Source organism: Muscardinus avellanarius (genome assembly GCF_963383645.1).
Source record: "Muscardinus avellanarius genome assembly, chromosome: 3".
Taxonomy (NCBI): Eukaryota; Metazoa; Chordata; class Mammalia; order Rodentia; family Gliridae; genus Muscardinus; species Muscardinus avellanarius.
Genome location: NC_137788.1, coordinates 130,868,407 through 130,889,110, shown reverse-complemented (window position 1 = coordinate 130,889,110; position 20,704 = coordinate 130,868,407). Strand labels below are relative to the sequence as shown.

At 54.4% G+C, this 20,704-nt stretch overlaps 1 protein-coding gene across 1 annotated transcript in view; it reads left to right on the top strand.

The window, feature by feature from the left end:
• Nucleotides 1-16,585, top strand: part of IGDCC4 (immunoglobulin superfamily DCC subclass member 4) — a gene marked incomplete at both ends in the record, with an annotated part of 38,224 nt that extends 21,639 nt beyond the window's left edge. Inside the window, 16 exons of the mRNA XM_080691640.1 lie at nucleotides 620-760; nucleotides 2,711-2,866; nucleotides 3,524-3,937; nucleotides 4,422-4,586; nucleotides 5,531-5,668; nucleotides 6,360-6,530; nucleotides 7,834-8,070; nucleotides 8,173-8,274; nucleotides 9,712-9,895; nucleotides 11,633-11,760; nucleotides 12,058-12,228; nucleotides 12,342-12,479; nucleotides 13,478-13,583; nucleotides 14,845-15,073; nucleotides 15,532-15,693; nucleotides 16,190-16,585. Of these exons, the coding sequence (XP_080547766.1) occupies nucleotides 620-760; nucleotides 2,711-2,866; nucleotides 3,524-3,937; nucleotides 4,422-4,586; nucleotides 5,531-5,668; nucleotides 6,360-6,530; nucleotides 7,834-8,070; nucleotides 8,173-8,274; nucleotides 9,712-9,895; nucleotides 11,633-11,760; nucleotides 12,058-12,228; nucleotides 12,342-12,479; nucleotides 13,478-13,583; nucleotides 14,845-15,073; nucleotides 15,532-15,693; nucleotides 16,190-16,585 (3,038 nt within the window). The remainder of the gene's footprint in view (nucleotides 1-619; nucleotides 761-2,710; nucleotides 2,867-3,523; nucleotides 3,938-4,421; nucleotides 4,587-5,530; nucleotides 5,669-6,359; nucleotides 6,531-7,833; nucleotides 8,071-8,172; nucleotides 8,275-9,711; nucleotides 9,896-11,632; nucleotides 11,761-12,057; nucleotides 12,229-12,341; nucleotides 12,480-13,477; nucleotides 13,584-14,844; nucleotides 15,074-15,531; nucleotides 15,694-16,189) is intronic.
• Between the last annotated feature and the right edge of the window lie 4,119 nt (nucleotides 16,586-20,704).

Sequence of the window (20,704 nt, the reverse complement as noted above, 5' to 3'; positions counted from 1 at the left end):
CTCCGCCCCCCCAGGACCCCGCGCCCGCTCCCCTCAGCCCTGGCTTCGCCCCCAGCCGGCTTCCTCCTGGGCTTAGTCCTGGGTGGGTCTGATTCCCTTTCCTCCCCTCTCGTTTGCCCAGGGGCTCTGCCTCCACCTGCTGGATAAACCATGTACTCACCATTCTGCCCGGAGGGCCAGGGTCCCCGGAGAACTGGCGGGGATCCAAGGCTCAGGGAGCTGCCGTGCTGAGCCCACCCCCTGCCTTTTGCACATGGGAACCCCAGGCCCTCTGGGGAAGGAACTTGCTAAGGCCACACAGTGCGTTAATCACAGCACTGGAACTAGAAACTGCCGGCGCAGAGTCCAAGCCTGGAGCTCGGCCGGGACCCCGCTCCTCTGCCTTGGGTTTGGGAGGGAAGAACACGGGAGTAGGTATGGAAACGCCTAGTTATTTTCCTGGTGCTGTGTCAGAGGCCAGGCCATTCTCTCCTGGCTCCAAGAGAAAGCACCGAGTTCCAATCCCACCTCTGCAACCTCCCGCCAGCTGGAGCCGGGGCTGGCCTGCAGCTGGGCTCTCCAGGCTCCCTCAGGTGAGGGTGCCTGTTGGTGAGACACCGGGGGCCTGTCTTCTCTTCAGGGTCCCTGACGGCCACCAGGGGGCAGGATGTGGTCATCGTGGCAGCTCCCGAGAACACCACGGTGGTGTCTGGGCAGAGCGTGGTGATGGAGTGTGTGGCCTCGGCTCGCCCTACCCCTTTTGTGTCCTGGGTCCGACAAGGTGAGGGGAAAGGGAAGGATGGGGTTGGTTGGGGGGCCTGGACAAAGTCCTCAACCTGTGTGGCCGGTTTTCTTTATGAAGGATTTGGATCTGCCACACAGGAAACCGTTACCGCCACTCTGCTGAGAATGGGCTGGTCTCGGGGCTTTCTCTCTTTCTTTCTTTCGTTCTTTTGTTACTGTTGTTGTACTGGGGATTGAACCCAGGGGCTTTCTGCCTCTGAGTTACACCTCAGTCCTATTTTATTTTTTATTTTGAAACAGTCTCTAGGTTGCTGAGAGTTTCACTATTTGCTGAGGCTGTTGAACCTGCAACCCTCCTGTCTCAGCCTCCCAAGGACTCAGATTACAGGTGTGCACCACCAAAACCCAACTCAAAGATTTATTTTTGAATAGCTATATAATATTCGATTATGTGAATGTAGCTATAATGTAACCCACCAGTCCCTCCTATCAGATATTTAAGTTGTTTTAGTTAGGGTTAACACTGCAGTATTCTGCCCAGTTAACAGATACTTGCCTGTAAGCCTCTCGTCTTCGAGAACACAAGACAAATAAGTGGGATCTCTGGCCTCAAGGGCAGGATGGAGCCCTTATGACCCTTTCTCCAGCTCTGTAACTTACTGTTTTTGAAAAACATTTCAGCCAGGTGTAGTGGCACCCGCTTGTAATCCCAGTACTTGGGAGGCTGAGACAGGAGGATCCCAGGGTTCAGGCCAGCCTCAGCAATTTATTTAGTTGTTTGTTTGTTTTATGGTTTTGGGGATTGACCCCAGGGGCATTCTACCTCCAAACTATACCCCAGCCGTATTTTATTCCTTATTTTGAATCAAGGTCTCATTAAGTGGTGGAGGGCCTCACTAAAGTGGCCGAGGAGGCTGTCCTTGATCCTGAGTTCCTCCTGTCTCCACCTCCCAAGTACTAGGATTACACCACGACAGGTTTAGCTTCAGCAATTTAACAAGACCCTCTGCAACTTAGCGAGACCTTGTTTCAAAATACAAAATAAAATAGGGCTGGGGGTGTGGCTCAGAGTATAATACTTCTGGGTTCAATTCCTAGTAAAACACACACACACACACACACACACACACACACGCGCACGCGCGCGATAAAAGTCTCTGCACATATTCAAATCATTGGTCTGATCACACTTTACCTGAGCTACCTTGGTCACAGAATTAGGCTAAGAACATAGGGTAGGAGTATGTCCTTGAGAGAAATGAATTTAAAAATAACGGTAATGATACTGGACATGGTAGCACATACCTGTAATCCTTGTACTTGGAAGGCTGAGACAGGAGGAGGGCAAGTTCCAAGCCTGCTTCAGCAATTTAGTGAGACCTTGATCCAAATTAAAAGATAAGAAAGAGCTGGGCGAATATGTAGCTTGGAGGTAGAATGCCCCTGGGTTCAATCCCCAGGACCACAAATGATGGTGATGATGGTGGTGATGATGGTGGTGGTGATGATGATGCCGTGGTGGTGCACACTTGTAATCCCAGCATTCAGGAAGCCGAGACAGGAGGATTGAGGTTCAAGGCCAGCCTCAGTTACTTAGGGAGGCCCTTTGCAACTCGATGAAACCCTGTTTCAAAATAAAGAATAAAAAATAGTGCTGGGGGTGTAGCTTGGAGGTAGAATGCCCCTGGGTTCCATTCCCAGTACAGCCTGTATGTGTGTGTATATATGTATATGTATATGTGTATATGTATACACATACATATATATTAATAATAATAATGGTAACAGTAATGGCTGTCCCGGGCTGGGGCTGTCCCTTCCAGCTAGGGATTGTTTCGTTAGATGCCGAGACAGTAAGGCTCAGAGTAGAACTGAGACTCGGGCCAGGGACCGGGGCATTCCCTGCCTCGGGTGGCGGAGGGCGCCTGCGGTCCGGAGCTGGCCGCCCCGGGCGCGCCCCTCCAGCGTGCACCCTCTCCTGCCCCAGACGGGAAGCCCATCTCCACCGACGTGATCGTCCTGGGCCGCACCAACCTGCTCATCGCCCGCGCGCAGCCCCGGCACTCGGGCGTCTACGTGTGCCGCGCCAACAAGCCTCACACGCGGGACTTCGCCACGGCCGCCGCCGAGCTCCGCGTGCTGGGTGAGCGGGGGCGAGGCTGCTGGAACTGGGGACCAGGCTGGCTCAGGGTGGAGGAAACTGGGAAGAGGGTAAAGTTGGTAGGTGTGAGAGCTGGGCATAGTGGCACTCACCTGTAATCCCAGTACTTAGGAGGCTGAGACAGAGGATCATAAGTTCGAGGACAGCCTTAGCAAGTAGTGAGACTCATCAACCTAGTGAGGCCCTGTTTCCAAATAAATGAAGTCGGTCTGCAGCCAGGCATGGTGGCGCATGCTTGTCATCCCAGCATTTGGGAGGCTGAGACAGGAGGATCGCGGTTCGAGGACAGCCTCAGCTACTTAGTGAGGCCCTGAGCAACTCAGAGAGACCCTGCTTCAAAAATAAAGAATTTAAAAAAAAAAAAAAAAAACAGAATGCCCCTCCTGAGTTCTATCCCCAGTACTGCCAAAAAAAAAAAAAAAAAAAAAATCGGTCTGGAGATGTAGCTCAGAATGCCTCTGGGTTCAATCCCCAGTACAAAATGAAAAATAAATAAATAAATAAATAAATGGTAGGCGTGGGGAGGGGCAGGGAGGCTGCGGTGGGTGGGCAGGGCTGGGGAGCCCTAGGGCCCGCTGCAGGGCGGCGGCTGCAGGGGGCTGGGCGGAGGGGGCCGGCTCAGCGCGCCCCTCCCCGCAGCGGCCCCCGCCATCTCGCAGGCGCCCGAGGCGCTGTCGCGGACCCGGGCCAGCACCGCGCGCTTCGTGTGCCGCGCGTCGGGGGAGCCGCGGCCGGCGCTGCGCTGGCTGCACGACGGGGCGCCGCTGCGGCCCCACGGGCGCGTGAAGGTGCAGGCGAGCGGCGGCAGCCTGGTCATCACGCAGATCGGCCTGCAGGACGCCGGCTACTACCAGTGCGTGGCGGAGAACGGCGCGGGCACCGCGTGCGCCGCCGCGCCCCTGGCCGTGGTGGTGCGCGAGGGGCTGCCCAGCGCCCCCACCAGGGTCACCGCCACGCCGCTCAGCAGCTCCAGCGTGCTGGTGGCCTGGGAGCGGCCCGCGCTGCACAGCGAGCAGATCATCGGCTTCTCCCTCCACTACCAGAAGGCGCGAGGTACGTCTGCCCCCCAGGCTCCCCCCAGCGGGAAGGCGGGGCGCACAGATCCACGAGCGAAGGGCACCTTTGGGTCCAGGACGTATGGGGTGGAGCCCAGGGGAAAGGCCAACGATCCACGGCCAGCCCAGGAGGCTCAAGCATAGCGCAGCTTCTGCTCAGCGGTGCCCGCCTGTCCTCCCGTACTGGGGAGGCAGGTTGAGGCCAGCCTCAGCGACTTAGCCAGTCTCTCAGCCACTTACAGCAGCCCTGTTTGAACTGCAACAGAAGTCATTTCAGTTAGACACCAGAATGAACTTCCTACCCTGAGGAGAAATTAATATAGTGAGACTAGAGACCAAGGGGTTCATACTCCTCTCCAGCTCTGAGCTATAGAAAGACTGTTCCAAAGACCAGGACATAGAAGGATCCCCAGACAGTCCAGCTGGCCAGTGCCCGGAGTGGCCCTGTGACAGTCCCCTGGGCCCCTGTGTCACCACCCCAGGCATGGACAATGTGGAATACCAGTTTGCGGTGAACAATGACACCACAGAACTGCAGGTTCGGGACCTGGAGCCCGACACGGATTACGAGTTCTATGTGGTGGCCTACTCGCAGCTCGGGGCCAGCCGCACGTCCACACCAACGCTGGTCCACACGCTGGATGACGGTGGGCCCCTGAACCTGAGGCGGTGCCGGGGGCGGGGGGCAGGGAATTCCCGGGGATGGCAGCTCCCCCCTCTCTCCCTCTCCTTTTTTGGGGGGCTACTGGAGACTAAACCCAGGGGCATTCTACCTCCAGGTTCTACCCCAGCTCTATTTAAAAAACAAAAGAAGCCGGGTGTGGTGCAGCTTGTAATCCCCCCACCCCCCACCCCCCACGTGCTTGGGAGCCGGAGACAGGTTCAAAGCCAGCCACGCTGGCTTAAGAGACCCTGTTTCCAAAAATAAAAAAGTATAAAATAGGTCTGGGAGTGTAGCCCAGAGGTAGAAGGGCTTCCAGGAACCCCAGTACCACCAAAAACAAACAAACAAACAAACAGAACAAAACAGGGTGTCACTAAGTTGCTGAGGCTGGCTTCAAACCTGCGATCCTCCTGTCTCAGCCTCCCAAGTACTGAGATTACAGGTGTGAGCCACCACGCCTGGTGACTCCCCTTTTCTTACCGGTATATGCCAAGGCACTCTGCCTGCCTTGCATGATCTTTTGTGCCATACATGGAGTGGGCAGGGGTCCTTCTCCCCAGTTTACAACTGGGGAGACTGAGGCCCAGAAAATGAGAGTGCCTTGCCCAAAGTCAGTGCAGTTGAGCCTGGAGCCCAGGCCTCGAGAGTCCCTGTACCACACGGTTGGTCCTTCTTTCTCCCTGACACCATGGCCCATTGAGCTGGGATGGGGTCAGCTGATGCCATGGATGCGGGAGACTGTGCCCCAGAGCATCTCCTGGCTTCTGGGGGGAGGGTGTCCCCCACCCTTGCTGAGGGCTCTCCTGAGAGGCTCCCTTGCCGCCCTCAGATCCTGGGCCCCGACTTGCCTTGACACCGGGCAAGGTCCTGCGGCTCCTGGGCCTTGCCATTGCGAGCAGAGCTCACCCCGATGTTCTTCTGTCTCAGTCCCCAGCGCGGCGCCCCAGCTTGCCCTGTCCAGCCCCAACCCCTCGGACATCAGGGTGGCGTGGCTGCCCCTGCCCCCCAGCCTAAGCCACGGGCAGGTGGTGAAGTACAAGATAGAGTACGGCTTGGGAAAGGAAGGTGAGCGGCGGGGATTAGCCGAGGGGCTGTCGGCAAGGCTGCAGAGGGAGGCGCGGTTTCTAGTCCCGTCCCCTCTGCTTCTGGAGCGCGTGGCCCAGCTGAGTGCCGCCTCAGGCTCTTGATCTGTGAAATGAGGTGGGAGCTGGAGGACTCCTGGAAACCCATCCAGCTCAAAAAGCAGACGAAAAGCCGGGTGTGGCGGTGCGTGCCTGTAATCCCAGTACTTGGGAGGCTGAGACAGGAGATCACAGGTTCAAGACCAGTCTAAGCAACTTAGCAAAACTCTCAGCAACCTAGTGAGACCCGATTTCAAAATAAGAAGTAAAATAGGGCTGAGCTGGTAAATAGAGTGCCCCTGGTAAAACACACACACACACACACACACACACACACACACACACACACACACACACACACACACACACGGGCCTGGGGAGATATAGGTAACCTGGGGGCAGGTGATGAAAGCTGCTGGGGGTGGGGAGGAGGGAGAGGAGACAGGCTTGGATGAGGTTGGCCTTCCTGGCCAGAGGCAGCTCACGAGCAGACCCTGGAGCTGTGGAGTCTGTCCAGAGGGCCTCGGCCCCATGGACTCCAAGGACCCAGGATCTGGAAGGGAAGACGGCGTAGGGAGCTTAGAGGTCATGGTCCCAGGTGGACACCCATCAGCCAATCTTTTCTGTCCCAACAGATCAAATTTTCTCCACCGAGGTGTCGGGGAATGAGACTCAGCTTATGCTAAACTCGCTTCAGCCCAACAAGGTGTACCGAGTGCGGGTTTCGGCGGGCACAGGGGCCGGCTACGGGGCCCCCTCCCCGTGGACGCAGCACAGGACGCCCAGTGTGCACAGCCCGAGCCAGGGTAAAGGGTTGAGGTGACGGCCGCTTGTGTGCCTGTGTGGACACAGGCGCCCTGGGGACCCAGGCCCAGCGACTGGCTGGGGTGGCAGGCATGCACCACCATGCTGACTGTGACTGTTGGTTTTGTGGAAAGACCCAATAGTGAAGTGATTAAATGCAGACGAAACCTGGCACGTATACTATCTGTGTGACATTGGGCAGGTTACTTAACTTCTCTGAGACTCAGTTTTCCTATCTATGAAATGAAGACAATAATATTGTTTCTGGGCTGGGGGATATAGCTAGATGATAGAATACTTAGCTAGAATACAGTACTGCAACAAAGAAAGACAGCCAAGCATGGTGGTGCACACCTGTAATCCTGGTACTTGGGAGGCTGAGACAGGAGGATTGTAGATTCAAGGACAGCCTCAGCAAGTCAGTGAGGCCTTCGGCAACCTAATAAGAAAATGTTCCAAAATAAAAAATAAAATAAGAGCTGATCATGGTGGTGCACACTTGTAATCCCAGCATTTGGGAGGTTGAAACTGGACGGTCGCGGTTCGAAGTCAGCCTCAGCTACTTAGCTAGGCCCTATGCAACTCAGTGAGACCCTGTTTCAAAAATTAGAAAAACGACTAAAATAGGGCTGGGGGTGTAGCTTGAAGGTACAGTGTCCCTGGATTCCATCCCCAGTACTGCAAAAAAAAAAAGTAAATGAAATAAAATTGGGCCAGGGGTATATATTAAAGGTAGAATGCCCTCCCCGTTCATTTACCACACACATGCGCAAAAAGTATTTCTCTTATTTTATAGGGTTATGAGAATAAAGTTTTAAAAATATATTTTTACATATTTATATATTTTTTATTTTATATATATTTTATATTATATGTAATATATATTTATGTATATATTTTATATAAGAAGTGCCTCAGACAGCATCTGGCACATAGTAAGCCCCCACTCTTAGGACCCAAGGGGGCTACCTGCTCCAGTGGCTGACCCCCACTGGCCTGGGCAGCCCCTTCTGCAGTCCTTCCCTGGGGCTGCTTCCAGAGGCCTCTCTGCAGTTGCTATCAGCCCTGTCCACAAGCGCCCCTGGCCTCCCAGCATTTGCCCGGGAGTCCCTGGATTCTCAGCACAGGTGCTTGCAGCGCCAGCCCAGGCCTGCACTCAGGGTGGGCGAGGGGCGCTGGGTTGGAAGGCCTTGGCCAGGCTCTCACGGAGCGCTATCTTCCTTCCTGTCCGCTGGCCCCTTCCCCTCTCCCACCCTGGCCTTCTCTGCTTTCTTGCTCTCTTCCTCCTCTCCGCCCTGGCCCCAGTCCCTTTCGCCCCCACTGAGCTGAAGGTGCAGGCGAGGGTGGAGTCCCTGGTGCTGTCATGGCAGCCGCCCCCTCAAGCCACCCACATCTCTGGCTACAAACTGTACTGGCGGGAAGTGGGGGCCGAGGAGGAGGCCGCTGGTGATCACCCCCCTGGTGGCCGTGGAGACCAGGCCTGGGATGTGGGGCCCATCCGGCTTAAGAAGAAGGTGAAGCAGTACGAGCTGACCCAGCTAGGTGAGGGCCGGGCGCGGGCTCCCCGGGACCCACCAGCCCTGGGGAAGGTGGGTGACCGCGGCCCTCCCGCTGCCCGTGGCTGAGCCCTGTGGCCTTCCACAGTGCCCGGTCGGCTGTACGAGGTGAAGCTGGTGGCGTTCAACAAGCACGAGGACGGCTACGCGGCGGTGTGGAAAGGCAAGACGGAGAGGGCGCCCACACCAGGTGAGCGCCAGGGAGGGCCGCGGCGGGTGCTCCCGAGCTGCTGCCTTTCCCGCTCCTGGGCAGGCCTCGGCTGGCCCTGAAGCCCCTCCTCCTAGGCAGGGGTCCTCTTCAGCCCCACTCGAGAGAGGGCCCAGTTTGCGCTCAGGCGTGATGTCTGCGCATTTCCAATTTTTGTGAGCAGTGTTCATCTGCAGGGTTTGCATCAAGTTAGACATGGTCATGCCTGCCCATAATCACGGTACTTGGGAGGCTGAGACAGGAGGACCACAAGTTCGAAGCCAGCCTCAACCAGTTAGCAAGTCTTTCAGCAACCTAGCAAGACCCCGTTTCCAAACAAAAAATAAAATAGAACTTGGCATTGTAATTTCAGCACTTGGGAGGCTGAGACAGGAGGCCAGCCTTAGCTACTTAGTCCCTTTGCAACTTAGTGTGACCTTATCTCAAAATAAAAAATACTAGCTCAGATGTAGAATGCCCCTGGCTTCAATCCCTAGATGGATCAGTGATTCCTGACTCCAGGTCTGCCCTTAATTAAGACAGAGCTTCGAACACATCCGCCTACATCACACTGTGTAACAGACTGTCCCTCATCTCTATGCAGGGAGGGAATCCCTATGTGGTCTCCAAGAAAACGGAGACTCAGAGAAGCAAAGAGACTTGTCCAGGGTCACACGAGCCTAGTCTAGCACCAAGACCCCTAGCTCCCTGACCCCATTTGCCTCGGGCCTGCATCAGCTGCCTCTCTTGGTTGCCCCCATGATGCCCCCTCACCCCCAATTTCCCAGGCTCATTTTCATCCATATGGTTTAGCAGGAAAAAGTGCTCAACCAGAAGCTAAGAAGCCTGGGTTCTAATTTCAGTTTGTTCGTTTATTCATTCAGCAAATATTTTACTGAGTACCTACTACGTGCCAGCTCTGTTCTGGGAATTTAGTGATGAACCACACAAATAAGGTACCTGCTCTCACGGAGTTTATTCTACTTTATGTTCATATGATAAACACTTATCAAATAGTACATACGGTATGCCAGGCACTTTCCTATCTGATTTATAGATCTTGACTAATTGAATTTTCATAACAACCCTATGAGGTAGGTAACTTCTCATCAGATCCACTCACAGAATGGAGGCAGAGAGATGAAATCATTTCTCCAAGGTCACACAGCAGCTGGCTTCTGCGTCTGTTCTCAGTGGCCACAGTGTGAGCCCTATTACATTCTAATGTACTAGTGCTCCACAGGCTGCCATACGTGTGACCTCGACAAAACAAAGCAAAACAAAAAGGCACTCAGATTCTTGGGAGTCTCAGTTTCGTTGTCTGTGTAGGGGAATGAGCACCAGGATCGAGAGCGAGCGAGCCTCGGGAAGTGTAAACCGCTTCAGGTATTTAGAGCTGTGTGCCTCCCTCCGCCCCACGCTCTGATTTTCACCTTCTAGACCTACCCATCCAGAGGGGGCCGCCCCTGCCCCCCGCCCACGTGCACGCGGAGTCAAACAGTTCCACGTCCATCTGGCTTCGGTGGAAAAAGCCAGACTTCACCACGGTCAAGATTGTCAACTACACGGTGCGCTTCAGCCCTTGGGGGCTCAGGAATGCCTCCCTGGTCACCTACTACACCAGGTGCGGAAGAGGGGCTGATGCTGGAAGCGGGGCGGGGGGCCTGGGTGGTAACAGGAGAGGTAATGAGAGAGGGGCCCGGGGTTCAGAGACATGTGGGGTGCACCTGTCACATGGCGGCACACTGAGGCCTGCACAGGACCCACCTGGTACCTGCTGACAGAGGAGAACAGGTGAGAGGGAGAGCCAGTCCATCCCAAACCCTCTCCACAGAGCCTTGTTCTCAACCGGAAGTTAAAAACAAGGATGGAAGTTTTCAGCTTCAGAGGGCTCTCCATCTGAGAGTGGAGGGAGCCCTGCCACTGTCCTCAAGCTGCCTCTGTCAGGTGGGAGACTGAGGAGCTGCTGGTTTGACAGAGAAAACATTGCATTAAAGGCCGTTGGTAGAGCTGGGCGTAGTGGTGCATGCTTTTAATCCCAGTACTTGGGAGGCTGAGACAGGAGGATCGTAGGTTTGCGGCCAGCCTCAGCTACTTAGTGAGGCCCTCTGCAACTTAGTGAGACCCTATTTCAAAATAAAGAATAAGAGCCAGGCATGGTGGTGTATGCTTGTAATCCCAGCGCTTGGGAGGCCAAGACAGGAGGATCACACAGGTTCAAAGCCAGCCTCCAGCTACTGAGTGAGGCTCTCAGCAACTTAGTGAGACCCTGTTTCCAAATGAAGTATAAAATAGGTCTGGGAGCTGGGTGTGGTGGCGCACGCTTGTAATCCTAGCATTCAGGCGGCAGAGGCCAAAGGATCGCAGTTCGTGGACAGCCTCAGCTACTTAGTGAGGCCCTTCACAACTCAGTTAGACCCTGTTTCAAAAAAATAAAAGGACTAGCCGGGCGTGGTGGCGCACGCTTGTAATCCCCGCGCTTGGGAGGCAGAAACAGGAGGATCGCGCAGGTTCGAAGCCAGCCCCGCGTGCTGGCTTAGGAGACCCTGTTTCCAAATAAAAATGTAAAAATAGGTCTGGGAGTGTATCCCGGAGGTAGAAGGGCTTCCAGGAACCCCAGTACCACCAAAAATAAATAAATAAATAAAATAAAAATAAAAAAAATAAAAGGACTAAAAAATATATATATATAGGGTTGGGAGTGTAGCTTGGAGGTACAATGTCCCTGGATTCCATACCCAGTACCACAAAATAACAATAATAATAATAATAATAATAATAGTAGTAGTAGTAGTAGTAGTAGTAGTAGTAAATGGGGCTGGGAGTGTAGCTCAGAGGCAAAATGCCCCCTGGGTTCCATCCCCACTGTCAAAAAAGCAATTTGTTAGCTGGGTACATGGTGCGCATGGTGCACGCCTATGATCCCAGTCCTTGGGAGGCTCCTAGAGGTTGGCGGTTGGAGACCAGCCTCAGCCCCTTAGCGAGGCTGTGGCCAACTTAGTGAGACCCTGTTTCAAAATAAAATGGGCTGGGAGTGGAGCTTAGAGATAGAATGCAGCTGGGTTCAATCCCCAGGACCTCCACCACCACCAAAAAAAACCAAGTATACACAATTGTAGCTGAGGCAAAAGTAAGACAAGAAAAAGCTGCTTCAGAGAGTTCCTTGGGTGGAGAGTAACTTGGACTGATCCAGGAAGCCTTCCTGGAGAAGGGGTCTGGCTTGCAGGTTGGACGTGGAGCAATATCCAGGCCTCTCTTAGGTCCGTGGCCCCAGAGTACAGCCTGGCTGGGGGCCGGCTGTAGGCTTGGGGACTGGCCTTCTAGGAGTGTGCCCAGGCACTAACCTGTCCTGCCCTGGCAGTTCTGGAGAAGACATCCTCATCGGCGGGCTGAAGCCATTCACCAAGTACGAGTTCGCGGTTCAGTCCCACGGCGTGGACGTGGATGGCCCCTTTGGCTCTGTGGTGGAGCGCTCCACCCTGCCGGATCGTGAGTGGTCCCTGCCCCAGCCCCCTCCTCCCCACCTGCCCCTGTGCCCATGGCCCTCTTTCTGAAGCACCCCCTGGACCCCCAAGGTCTGGGCAGAGCTGAGTGGAGAACAAGGTTCTGGAGGTGGGAGGAGCCTGGTAAAGCACTGACTCCACTCCAGGCTTCCAGAAATTTCCCAACTAAAGCCCTCACTGAGCTTCCTGGTGTGGCCTTTCTGGAGGGGGAGGGGAGACCACGTCCTCATCCCTTGACCCCTGGGGCTCATGACGCTGCTCCCACCCCTTCCCTCCCCTCCAGGGCCCTCCACACCGCCATCAGACTTGCGCCTGAGCCCCCTGACCCCGTCCACGGTCCGGCTGCACTGGTGTCCCCCCACGGAGCCCAATGGGGAGATCGTGGAGTATCTGATCCTGTACAGCAACAACCACAGCCAGCCCGAGCACCAGTGGACGCTGCTCACCACCGAGGGTGAGCAGGCTGAGGTCCCGCCACTACCTGAGCTACCTGGGTGGGGGGCTCGCGCCCCTCCTGGGCTGCCCAGCCCCCCCATCCACCACCTGCTCCCATTCCTTCTGCCCTAGGGAACATCTTCAGTGCGGAGGTGCACGGCTTGGAGAGCGACACCAGGTACTTCTTCAAGATGGGGGCGCGCACAGAGGTGGGGCCCGGGCCCTTCTCCCGCCTGCAGGACGTGATCACTCTCCAGGAGAAGCTCTCGGGTAGGAGGCAGGGAGGGAGGAGGAGGTGCGCTCTGGGCACAGCATGCTTCCATCCTGTTGGAGGGCTGCCCTCTGGGTTTGGGACAGGGGGAACTTTAAGGGAGAAAGTGGTGTGGGTCGGGGTGACTTGTGCAAGGTCTGCTTCATAGGGGACTGGCGAGGCTTGGGGACCAGTTTCTTTGGGTGTTCACTGTGATTGGAGAATTGGCTTGGGGCTATGTGGGGGGCAGGGCTGGCCGGTAATTCATAGGGTCAAATTGATAATGCAGGGCCCTTTGTTTAAGAATTTTACAATGGGAGCCGGCTGTTGTGGCGCACGCTTGTAAGCCAGTACTTGGGAGGCAGAGACAGGAGGATCTCAGGTTCGCAGCCAGCCTCAGCTACTTTGTGAAGCCTTCTGGTACTTAGCAAGACCCTGTTTCAAAATAAAGAATTAAGCTGGAGCCGGGCGTGATGGCACACACTTGTAATCCCAGCAATTGGGAGGTTGAGCCAGGAGGATCACAGTTCATGGCTAGCCTCAGCTACTTAGTGAGGCCCTCTACAACTCAGTGAGACCCTGTTTCAAAATAAAGAATAAAAAAATAGGGCTGGAAGTATAGCTCAGAGGTAGAATGTCCCTGGGTTCCATCCCCAGCAACACACACACACACACACACACACACACACACACACACACACACGTTTTCTAATGGAGACCACAGAATGTCAAAGCAAGAATGGCGAGCACATGCCCTCCACCATGACATGAGCCGGTGGGCAGGTGAGGTGCATTTCACTGAAAGGCCAGTTTGATGAGGACAGGCCACAGCTTGTGGATGTGTTGTGGGGAGGCCCGTGGGAGTGGGCAGCGGTGGCCCTCCTGCCTTTGTATCAGACGACTGTGTGGGTCAAAGGGGAGGCTCGGCCATTCTCTCTAGTGGAAGCCATGGGTCACCTGATCTAGAGCCCTGTACCTTCACCTGTCCTTGACTGCTCTGTCCGTCTCCCCCCCACAGACTCTTTGGACGTGCACTCAGTCACTGGAATCATCGTGGGTGTCTGCCTGGGCCTCCTCTGCCTCCTGGCCTGCATGTGTGCTGGCCTGCGGCGCAGCCCCCACAGGTGGGCAGGGGCCGGGCTGACCCAAGACATTTCCAGGAAGGGCTGCAGAGGGGTGAACAGGGACTGTGGCCAAGACCTACCGACACACCCCCAGGAATGCCTTAGGACTCTAAACCAGGCGTGGTGGTGCACGCTTGTAATCCCAGCATTTGGGAGGCTGAGACAGGAGGACCGCGGTTTGTGGACAGCCTCAGCTACTTAGTGAGGCCCTTTGCCAGTGAGACTCTATTTCAAAATAAAGAATAAAAACTAGGACTGGAGGTGTAGCTCAGAAGTAGAATGCCCCTGGGTTCCAGCCCCAGTACGAAAAAAAAAGAAAGAAAGAAAAGAAAGGAAGACAGAAAGAAAGGAAAAGAAAAAAGAAAAAAAGAGAGTTAGGACTGTAGCTGAGCTTGGTGGCACAGTCCTGTAATCCCAGTACTTGGGAGGCTGAGACAGAAGGATTGCAGGTTCAAGGCCAACCTCACCAACTTAGTGAGACCCTTTTTTTTTTTTTTTTGGTGGTGGTACTGGGGGTGGAACCCAGAGGCTTTCTACCTCCGGGCTATACTCCCAGACCTTTTTTTACATTTTATTTGGAAACAGGGTCTCACTAAGTTGCTGAAAGCCTCACTAAGCTGAGGCTGGCTTTGAACCCGTGCGATCCTCCTGTCTCAGCCTCCCAAGCGCGGGGATTACAAGCGTGCGCCACCACGCCTGGCTTAGTGAGACTCTTTTTTAAAAAAAAAAAAAAAACAAAAAGGGCTGAGAGTGTCGCTTGGAGTTAGAGTGCCCCTGGGTTCAATCCCCATTACCAAAAAAATAAAATAAAATTTAGGACTCTGGAGCCTGGGGGTGTAGTCCAGTGATACAGCAGTTGCCTAGCCTGTGTGAAGCCTTGCATTCCATCCCAGCCTCATAAAATATAAACACATAAATAAATAGGAAAGAAGGACTCTGGATGAAAGGCTAGGGTCGTTTCTCACGAGGATGGGATGGGCTTGGGGAGCTCCTCTTCTCTCAGCAAGGGCAGGCAGAGCTGCCTCACACACTGCTCTGTAGCGCCCAGCCACCTGCCAGCCCCAAATCTCCCTGTGTCTGGAGGCAAGGGAGGCAGGGCCCCAGCTGCCACATCAGGCTGTTAACAGCAGTCCTCCGCTATTCATTGCATGGATCAGCAAACCATTCCCAGAGACAAGAACTGTCCAGAGACCTGGCTGGACTGGTCGCAGCCCCACCCACACCTCGCTGAGCCCCGTGCCTGGTTTTGCTTTCCTTCCAGGGAAGCCCTCCCGGGCCTGTCCTCCACGGCCACCCCTGGGAACCCGGCGCTGTACTCTAGAGCCCGACTCGGCGCCCCCAGTCTCCCCACTGCCTATGAGCTGGAGTCCCTTGTGCACCCCCGTCCCCAGGACTGGTCCCCACCGCCCTCAGATGTGGAAGACAAGGCTGAAGTGCACAGCCTTATGGGTGGCAGCATTTCAGATGGCCGGGGTCACTCCAAGAGAAAGGTGAGCCCAAGCCTGAGCTGGTCAGAGCCCCACACTTCTGCTCATTCCCAAGTGGGACACCAGGGGGCGCCAGAGCAGGGCCTTTACCTTCCCCCAGAAGAAGGTAGGTAGGGCTGGCCAGGACACCAGAGCCCTCCTCATCCCCAGAGATGGGGAGAGGAGGCTGGCCAGCCTGGCTGTGGCCACTTGAGACTGGGACCAGGATAAGATGAGGCCCCTGCAGAGCAGGTCACCTCCTGCAGGGCACAGCCTGGCCAGCTGACCAGCATCCTTCTGTCATCTCTGGAGACCTGAGGCTCTGCAGAGCTGCTAGTATTGGGCTAGTCTAAGGACACACACCTCACCAGTCTTCCCATGGCCCTTCCAGGAAGCTGGGCAGGGAGAGGGGGTGGGGGCCAGAGCCTGGGTCCTGTAGTGCCCGCCATGCTTCTCAGGGGCCCCTCCTTCCTTCTCTGCAGATCTCCTGGGCTCAGCCAGGTGGGCCAGGCTGGGCAGGTTCCTGGGCAGGTTGTGAGCTCCCCACTGCTGGCCCCAGGCCAGCCCTGACCCGGGCGCTGCTGCCCCCTGCTGGAACTGGGCAGACGCTGTTGCTGCAGGCTCTGGTATATGATGCCATTAAGGTCAGTGTCCTGGGAGGGAGCTGGAGGAAGGAGGGAAGGAAGGGAAGGGGTCTCAGTGCCGTGAAGAGCAAACTGTGAGCTCTCCAGGGACCTCAAGGTGGTGGCTTTCCTGGGGGTGGAAGTCTGGCCAGGGACCCCTGGAGCCTCCTGGGGGTTGAGTGAGTGACATTCAGGTTGAGGACGTTCCCTCCTCAGCCCGGACCTAAGTGGGCCACAGCAGAACTCGCCTGGTCCTGTCACTCAGCCCTCCCTTCTGTTCAGGAGGCCCTGCCTGACTTGGGGGTTTCTGGCGAGGGCGTGGGTACCTTGCACCTCCTCCTGCCTTCGCCTGGAGGAAGAGAGCTGGGCATCCTGGTGGGCGAGGCAGGTCCTCGTCTCCTCTGCCCCCTTACATGGGATGTGCTCTGACGGAGGGCTCCACCCCACATATATTGCTCATTTTTCTGATGATCTTTCTTCATGATGGTTGCCTGGTCCATGTATCCTCTCTGACCAGGCCAATGGAAGGAAGAAGCAGCCCACAGCCTGCAGGAACCAGGTGGAGGCGGAGGTCATCGTCCATTCTGACTTCAGTGCATCCAAAGGGAGCCCTGACCTCCATCTCCAAGACCTGGAGCCTGAGGACTCCCTCCCTGCAGAGGCTCCAGGCCTCGTGTCTGGTGTCATGGATCTCAGGCAGGGGACCGACTGGCTGGACAGGGAGCAGGCGGCCACTGGGCCAGACAGATTGACCTCCCTGCCAGAGACAGCCAGTGCCTCCTACCCCTACCTGGCCATCCCGCCTAGTGAGGCCCAGCAGGCGGCCCCTGAGAATGGCTGCCAGCCCAAAGCCCCCTGTCCTCTAGGGGCCAGCCCAGAGCCCCCTGCGCTGCCTCTACCTAGCTCCTCCTAGCAGGGGGTGCAGTTTGAGCAGGCTGGCTTGGCTCACGGGACATGATATGCGTGACCACGCATGTACATCTGTGGACCTGCAGATGTCGGCCACCTTCTGGAGCCCCCGGCGGCGCTTTGGCTGGGACAGAAGAAGGATTGGATTGCACACCCCCCCTACTCTGTAAACGCATACATGATATGTGAGAGACACAGCTACGTGTGCAAAGCCACGTGTTGGTGAGCAGGGAAACCTGGGCGCAAGCAGTGGTCGCTAAGGTTGCGGGTCCTCTAGCAGAATGCCCTGGTGTGGCCAGCCCCGGCCTGTGAGCCCCTGGCTCCTGCACCCAGCCTTTTATTACACACTCTGAGAGTGTCTCCAATGCTGTCCGGCTGGGTTGGCACAGGAGGCTCGGGATGCCTGACAATGTTACCACATCGCCTTCACTGACTCATACCCCAGGGCTTGCACGCAGAGGGCACCCTGCTCCCTTCATGGCAACCATGCGTCTGACTTTGTAATGGGGGAAGTGCCTGGCTTTGGAAATCTTTCTCTCTCCCAGCCCTTCTCCACCCTCCCAGCCCCTCTCTTCCCTCGCTGCCTCCCTTTCCTCCTGTTTCCCTTTCTCGTCTCTCATGCCTCTCCGCGCTGTGCCATCTGGTTCTCCTGCCTGGGTTCGACCTGTGCACCCTCCTGACAACCTGACTACCTCGTGTGGCTCAGTTGCCACTCCCTGTCCTGCCCCCCTCACCACTGCGCCCTCCTCTAGGCACCTCAGCCAGTCCCTCCCCAGGCAGGCCACTCAGCCCGGGGGCTCAGAGAAGACCCTTCTCCTGGGCTAGCATGGGTAGCTCCTTGGTGCCGACGATGAGTCCCCGTCACTGGGGGACGCTGGGAGGCAGGGAGGGGACCCTGACCCAGAGGCTCAGTAGAGAGGGACCGCCTCCCTTCTGTGCGGTAGAGCTGGTCAGTCTTTTCTGCCTGAGCTGAGGGGAGAGGGGAGCATTTTGGGGAAGCCTCAGGGCCTCGGCTCCGCCCTCCACGCTGGACCTCCTGGCTGGGAGGGAGGCCTGTGCAGGCAAAGAGCACCTGGCTCGTTTTGTCTTCTCTTGACACGGAATCTTGAAATGGTTTTCTGTTGATCTGCCGCACAGGGACAGGCTTGACTTTTGTTTCCTCTGCAGTGAAAACAATGTCATACATCGGCTATTTCACCTTGGTTCTCTCGTAGGAGCGTAGACTGTGGGGCCTTTGCTCCCTAAGTGCATTTTCTTAACTGTTCGGTACATCGAGAGTTAACTCTGGCTTCTGAGCCAAATCAGAAATAACCAGTCTATCTTTTTTTCTTTTCTTTTCTTCTTCTTCTTTTTAATGGTGAAATGCTTTCAGCAGAGTTAGGACCTCCGCAGACCGAGAGCATCCGCGTTTATTACTCTCGGGTGTCACTCACGTTTGACATCCTCACCTACACCTTCTCCTCCCCCGCCCCTCCTTCAGCCACCCTGGCAATGCTAAAGATTATTAATGTCGGGTTTGTATCTCGTTAAAGACAGAATCGTCACTTGTATGTTTCCGTAGCCTTCGGCTTTGCGGCAGCCAACACCACTGTGTACGCTTCATCACCGCTCTGAAGGTCAAAAGCTTTGTTTTATTTTCCTGGTTTGATTTTTCTTTTCTTTTTTTTTTTTTTTCAAGAAAAAAAAAATGCCCTGATTTAAATGGCTGTTTTAACAGTAGGCTCTTAGCATTACACTACATAGTCATTTCTCATGTTCTTGTTTAACAGGCACTGAGGTTCTGGTTTAAATTAAATAGCTGCAAATGAGACAATTTATAACCCATTAGGTTGGGTGGAAAATTGTTTCTCAAAAGCAAATAAGTAATAAATCTGGTATCTGCCTATAACTCACAGTTGATAAGAGAGTGGCCATTACTCACTCACATTATATATGATTTGGGCTCTGGGTAATTTGGAAGTGTTAGGTTTGTGTCTTTGTAGCAGTATTTTTATTAGAAAAGAGTCTATTGCCCTTTTACAGGGTATTAATCCCTTTGTCACCTACCACTGATGCCTTAAGTTTTTTGAGTCTCATTTAAAAATCTTTTCTTGATGCATGACATGTGTAATCGGTACGTGCTCATTTATTTGTCTGTATTTAGTTTATGCTGTATTATTTGAAAATGTTCAGCAATATTTTTCTCCTTATAAATATATTCTTTAGTGTTCAGCTAAGGCGTTGATCATGTATCTATCCCTGTAATGAATTAATAAACTATTTTCCAGACATGTGTTATTCTTTATGGAACCAATGACGAGAATTTCCTCAGCTTTCCTGCCCTGGGAAGTTTATTTTTCACCAGGATGGGAAATGGTAGTTTTTGAGGGTAGAGAGAAAAATGTCATGAGATAGAACCTGGACCATCTCCTCCCCTCAACATGCACTTAGGAAGAAGGACGGGGGTGACGTTCTGTGGCAGAGTGCCGGCCTAGCATGCACATCCACAAAACCCTGGCTTCAAACTCCTAAAAAAAAAAGAAAAAAGCCGGGCGTGGTGGCGCATGCTTGTAATCCCCGCATTCAGGGGGCTGAGACCTGAGGATCACGGTTCACTGACAGCCTCAGCTACTTAGTGAGGCCCTCCCTCTGCAACTTAGTGAGACCCTGTTTCAAAATAAAGAATAAAAAAATAGGGCAGGGGGTGTAGCTCAGAGGTTGAATGCCCCTGGGTTCTATCTCCAAACCTGAAAAAAAAAAAAGGTAGATAAATAAATAAATAAATAAACTCCTAAAAAAAAAGAACCACTCAGGAAAGATGTGTTCTTGGATGGCAAGCAGGCTCTCTGAGGATCTCTTTGAAGCTGGGCACATGCTTTTCTGAACTTTCTCGGATAGAAGGAAAGAGTTGTGGGTCCACACCTGCTCTTCTGTGTAGTCGGGTCACCAGAGTTACTCACGGCTGTGCACTCACACATACAGGCACTGTGTCTGTAAGCTCGGATCCACACATGCACAATCACCTTCACATAAACTCGAGTGTGCACACAGTCGCACATAAAATTCCATGCTCACACCCCCACACGTCTCGGGACCACAGCTGACCATGGCTCTGGGCTCTGAAAAGAGCCTGGAACAGGTCTTTCTTTCTTTCGTTTTCTTTTCCTTGTGGTACTAGGGATGGAACCCAGGGGCATTCTACCTCTAAGCTACACCCCAGCCCAATTTTTTATTCTTTCTTTTGAAACAGGATCTCACTGAATTGCAAAGGGCCTCACTAAGTAGCTGAGGCTGTCTGAGAACTGCAACCCTCCTGCCTCAGCCTCCTGAATGCTGGGGTTACAAGCGTGCGCCACCACGCCCAGCTTGGAACAGGCTTTTCTAGTGGAAGGAACCAAGATCCAGAGGCTGCCCTGCCCAGGACCACCCCCAGAGTGGCTGGTGGGCCAGACCCAGAGTTAATTGACAGATCATACAGAGAGATACTGCACATTTTGCATGCAGCAGAATAGCCATTATTTGCATATCACTCTCGGACCAAGGGTTGTGATAAAGAAGAATTAAACACTTGTCAAGATGAATTTAAAATGACAGCAATTCAGGACACCAGTTTGACCTCTCCAGAGTCCAGGACATGCCAAGAAGGGCTTGTCGAGGATTCAAGCCCTGCAGGGGGTGTTCAGGACTTCAAGCCTGGGAGGCCCTCCTTTCCTACCTTTTCCATGGCCAAATAGAGGCCTTACGTGTCTTTCCTTCTTCCTTTTCTCTTTCTTTCTCTCTTTTTTTCCTTTTTTTTTTTTTGTGTGTGTGTGTGTGCATATACTGTGGATTGAACTCAGGGGCATTCTACCTCTGAGTTATACCCCCCCAGCCTATTTTATTTTTTACTTGGAAACAGGGCCTCATCAAGTTGCTGAAGCTGGCCACAAACCCACAATCCTCCCATCTCAGCCTCCCAAATACTGGGATTACAAACAGGCGCCACCACGCCCCTTTCTTTCTCACAGTAAAACCCACATGGGGCTGCGGCCCTGACTGCTCACATGCTTCCAGTCCTACATCTCAGGTGCACCTTCCAGCGTCTACTGCGAGTGCGGAGACCCTGGGCTATACAAACCCTATCACTAGTAGCGTGTGTGTGGGG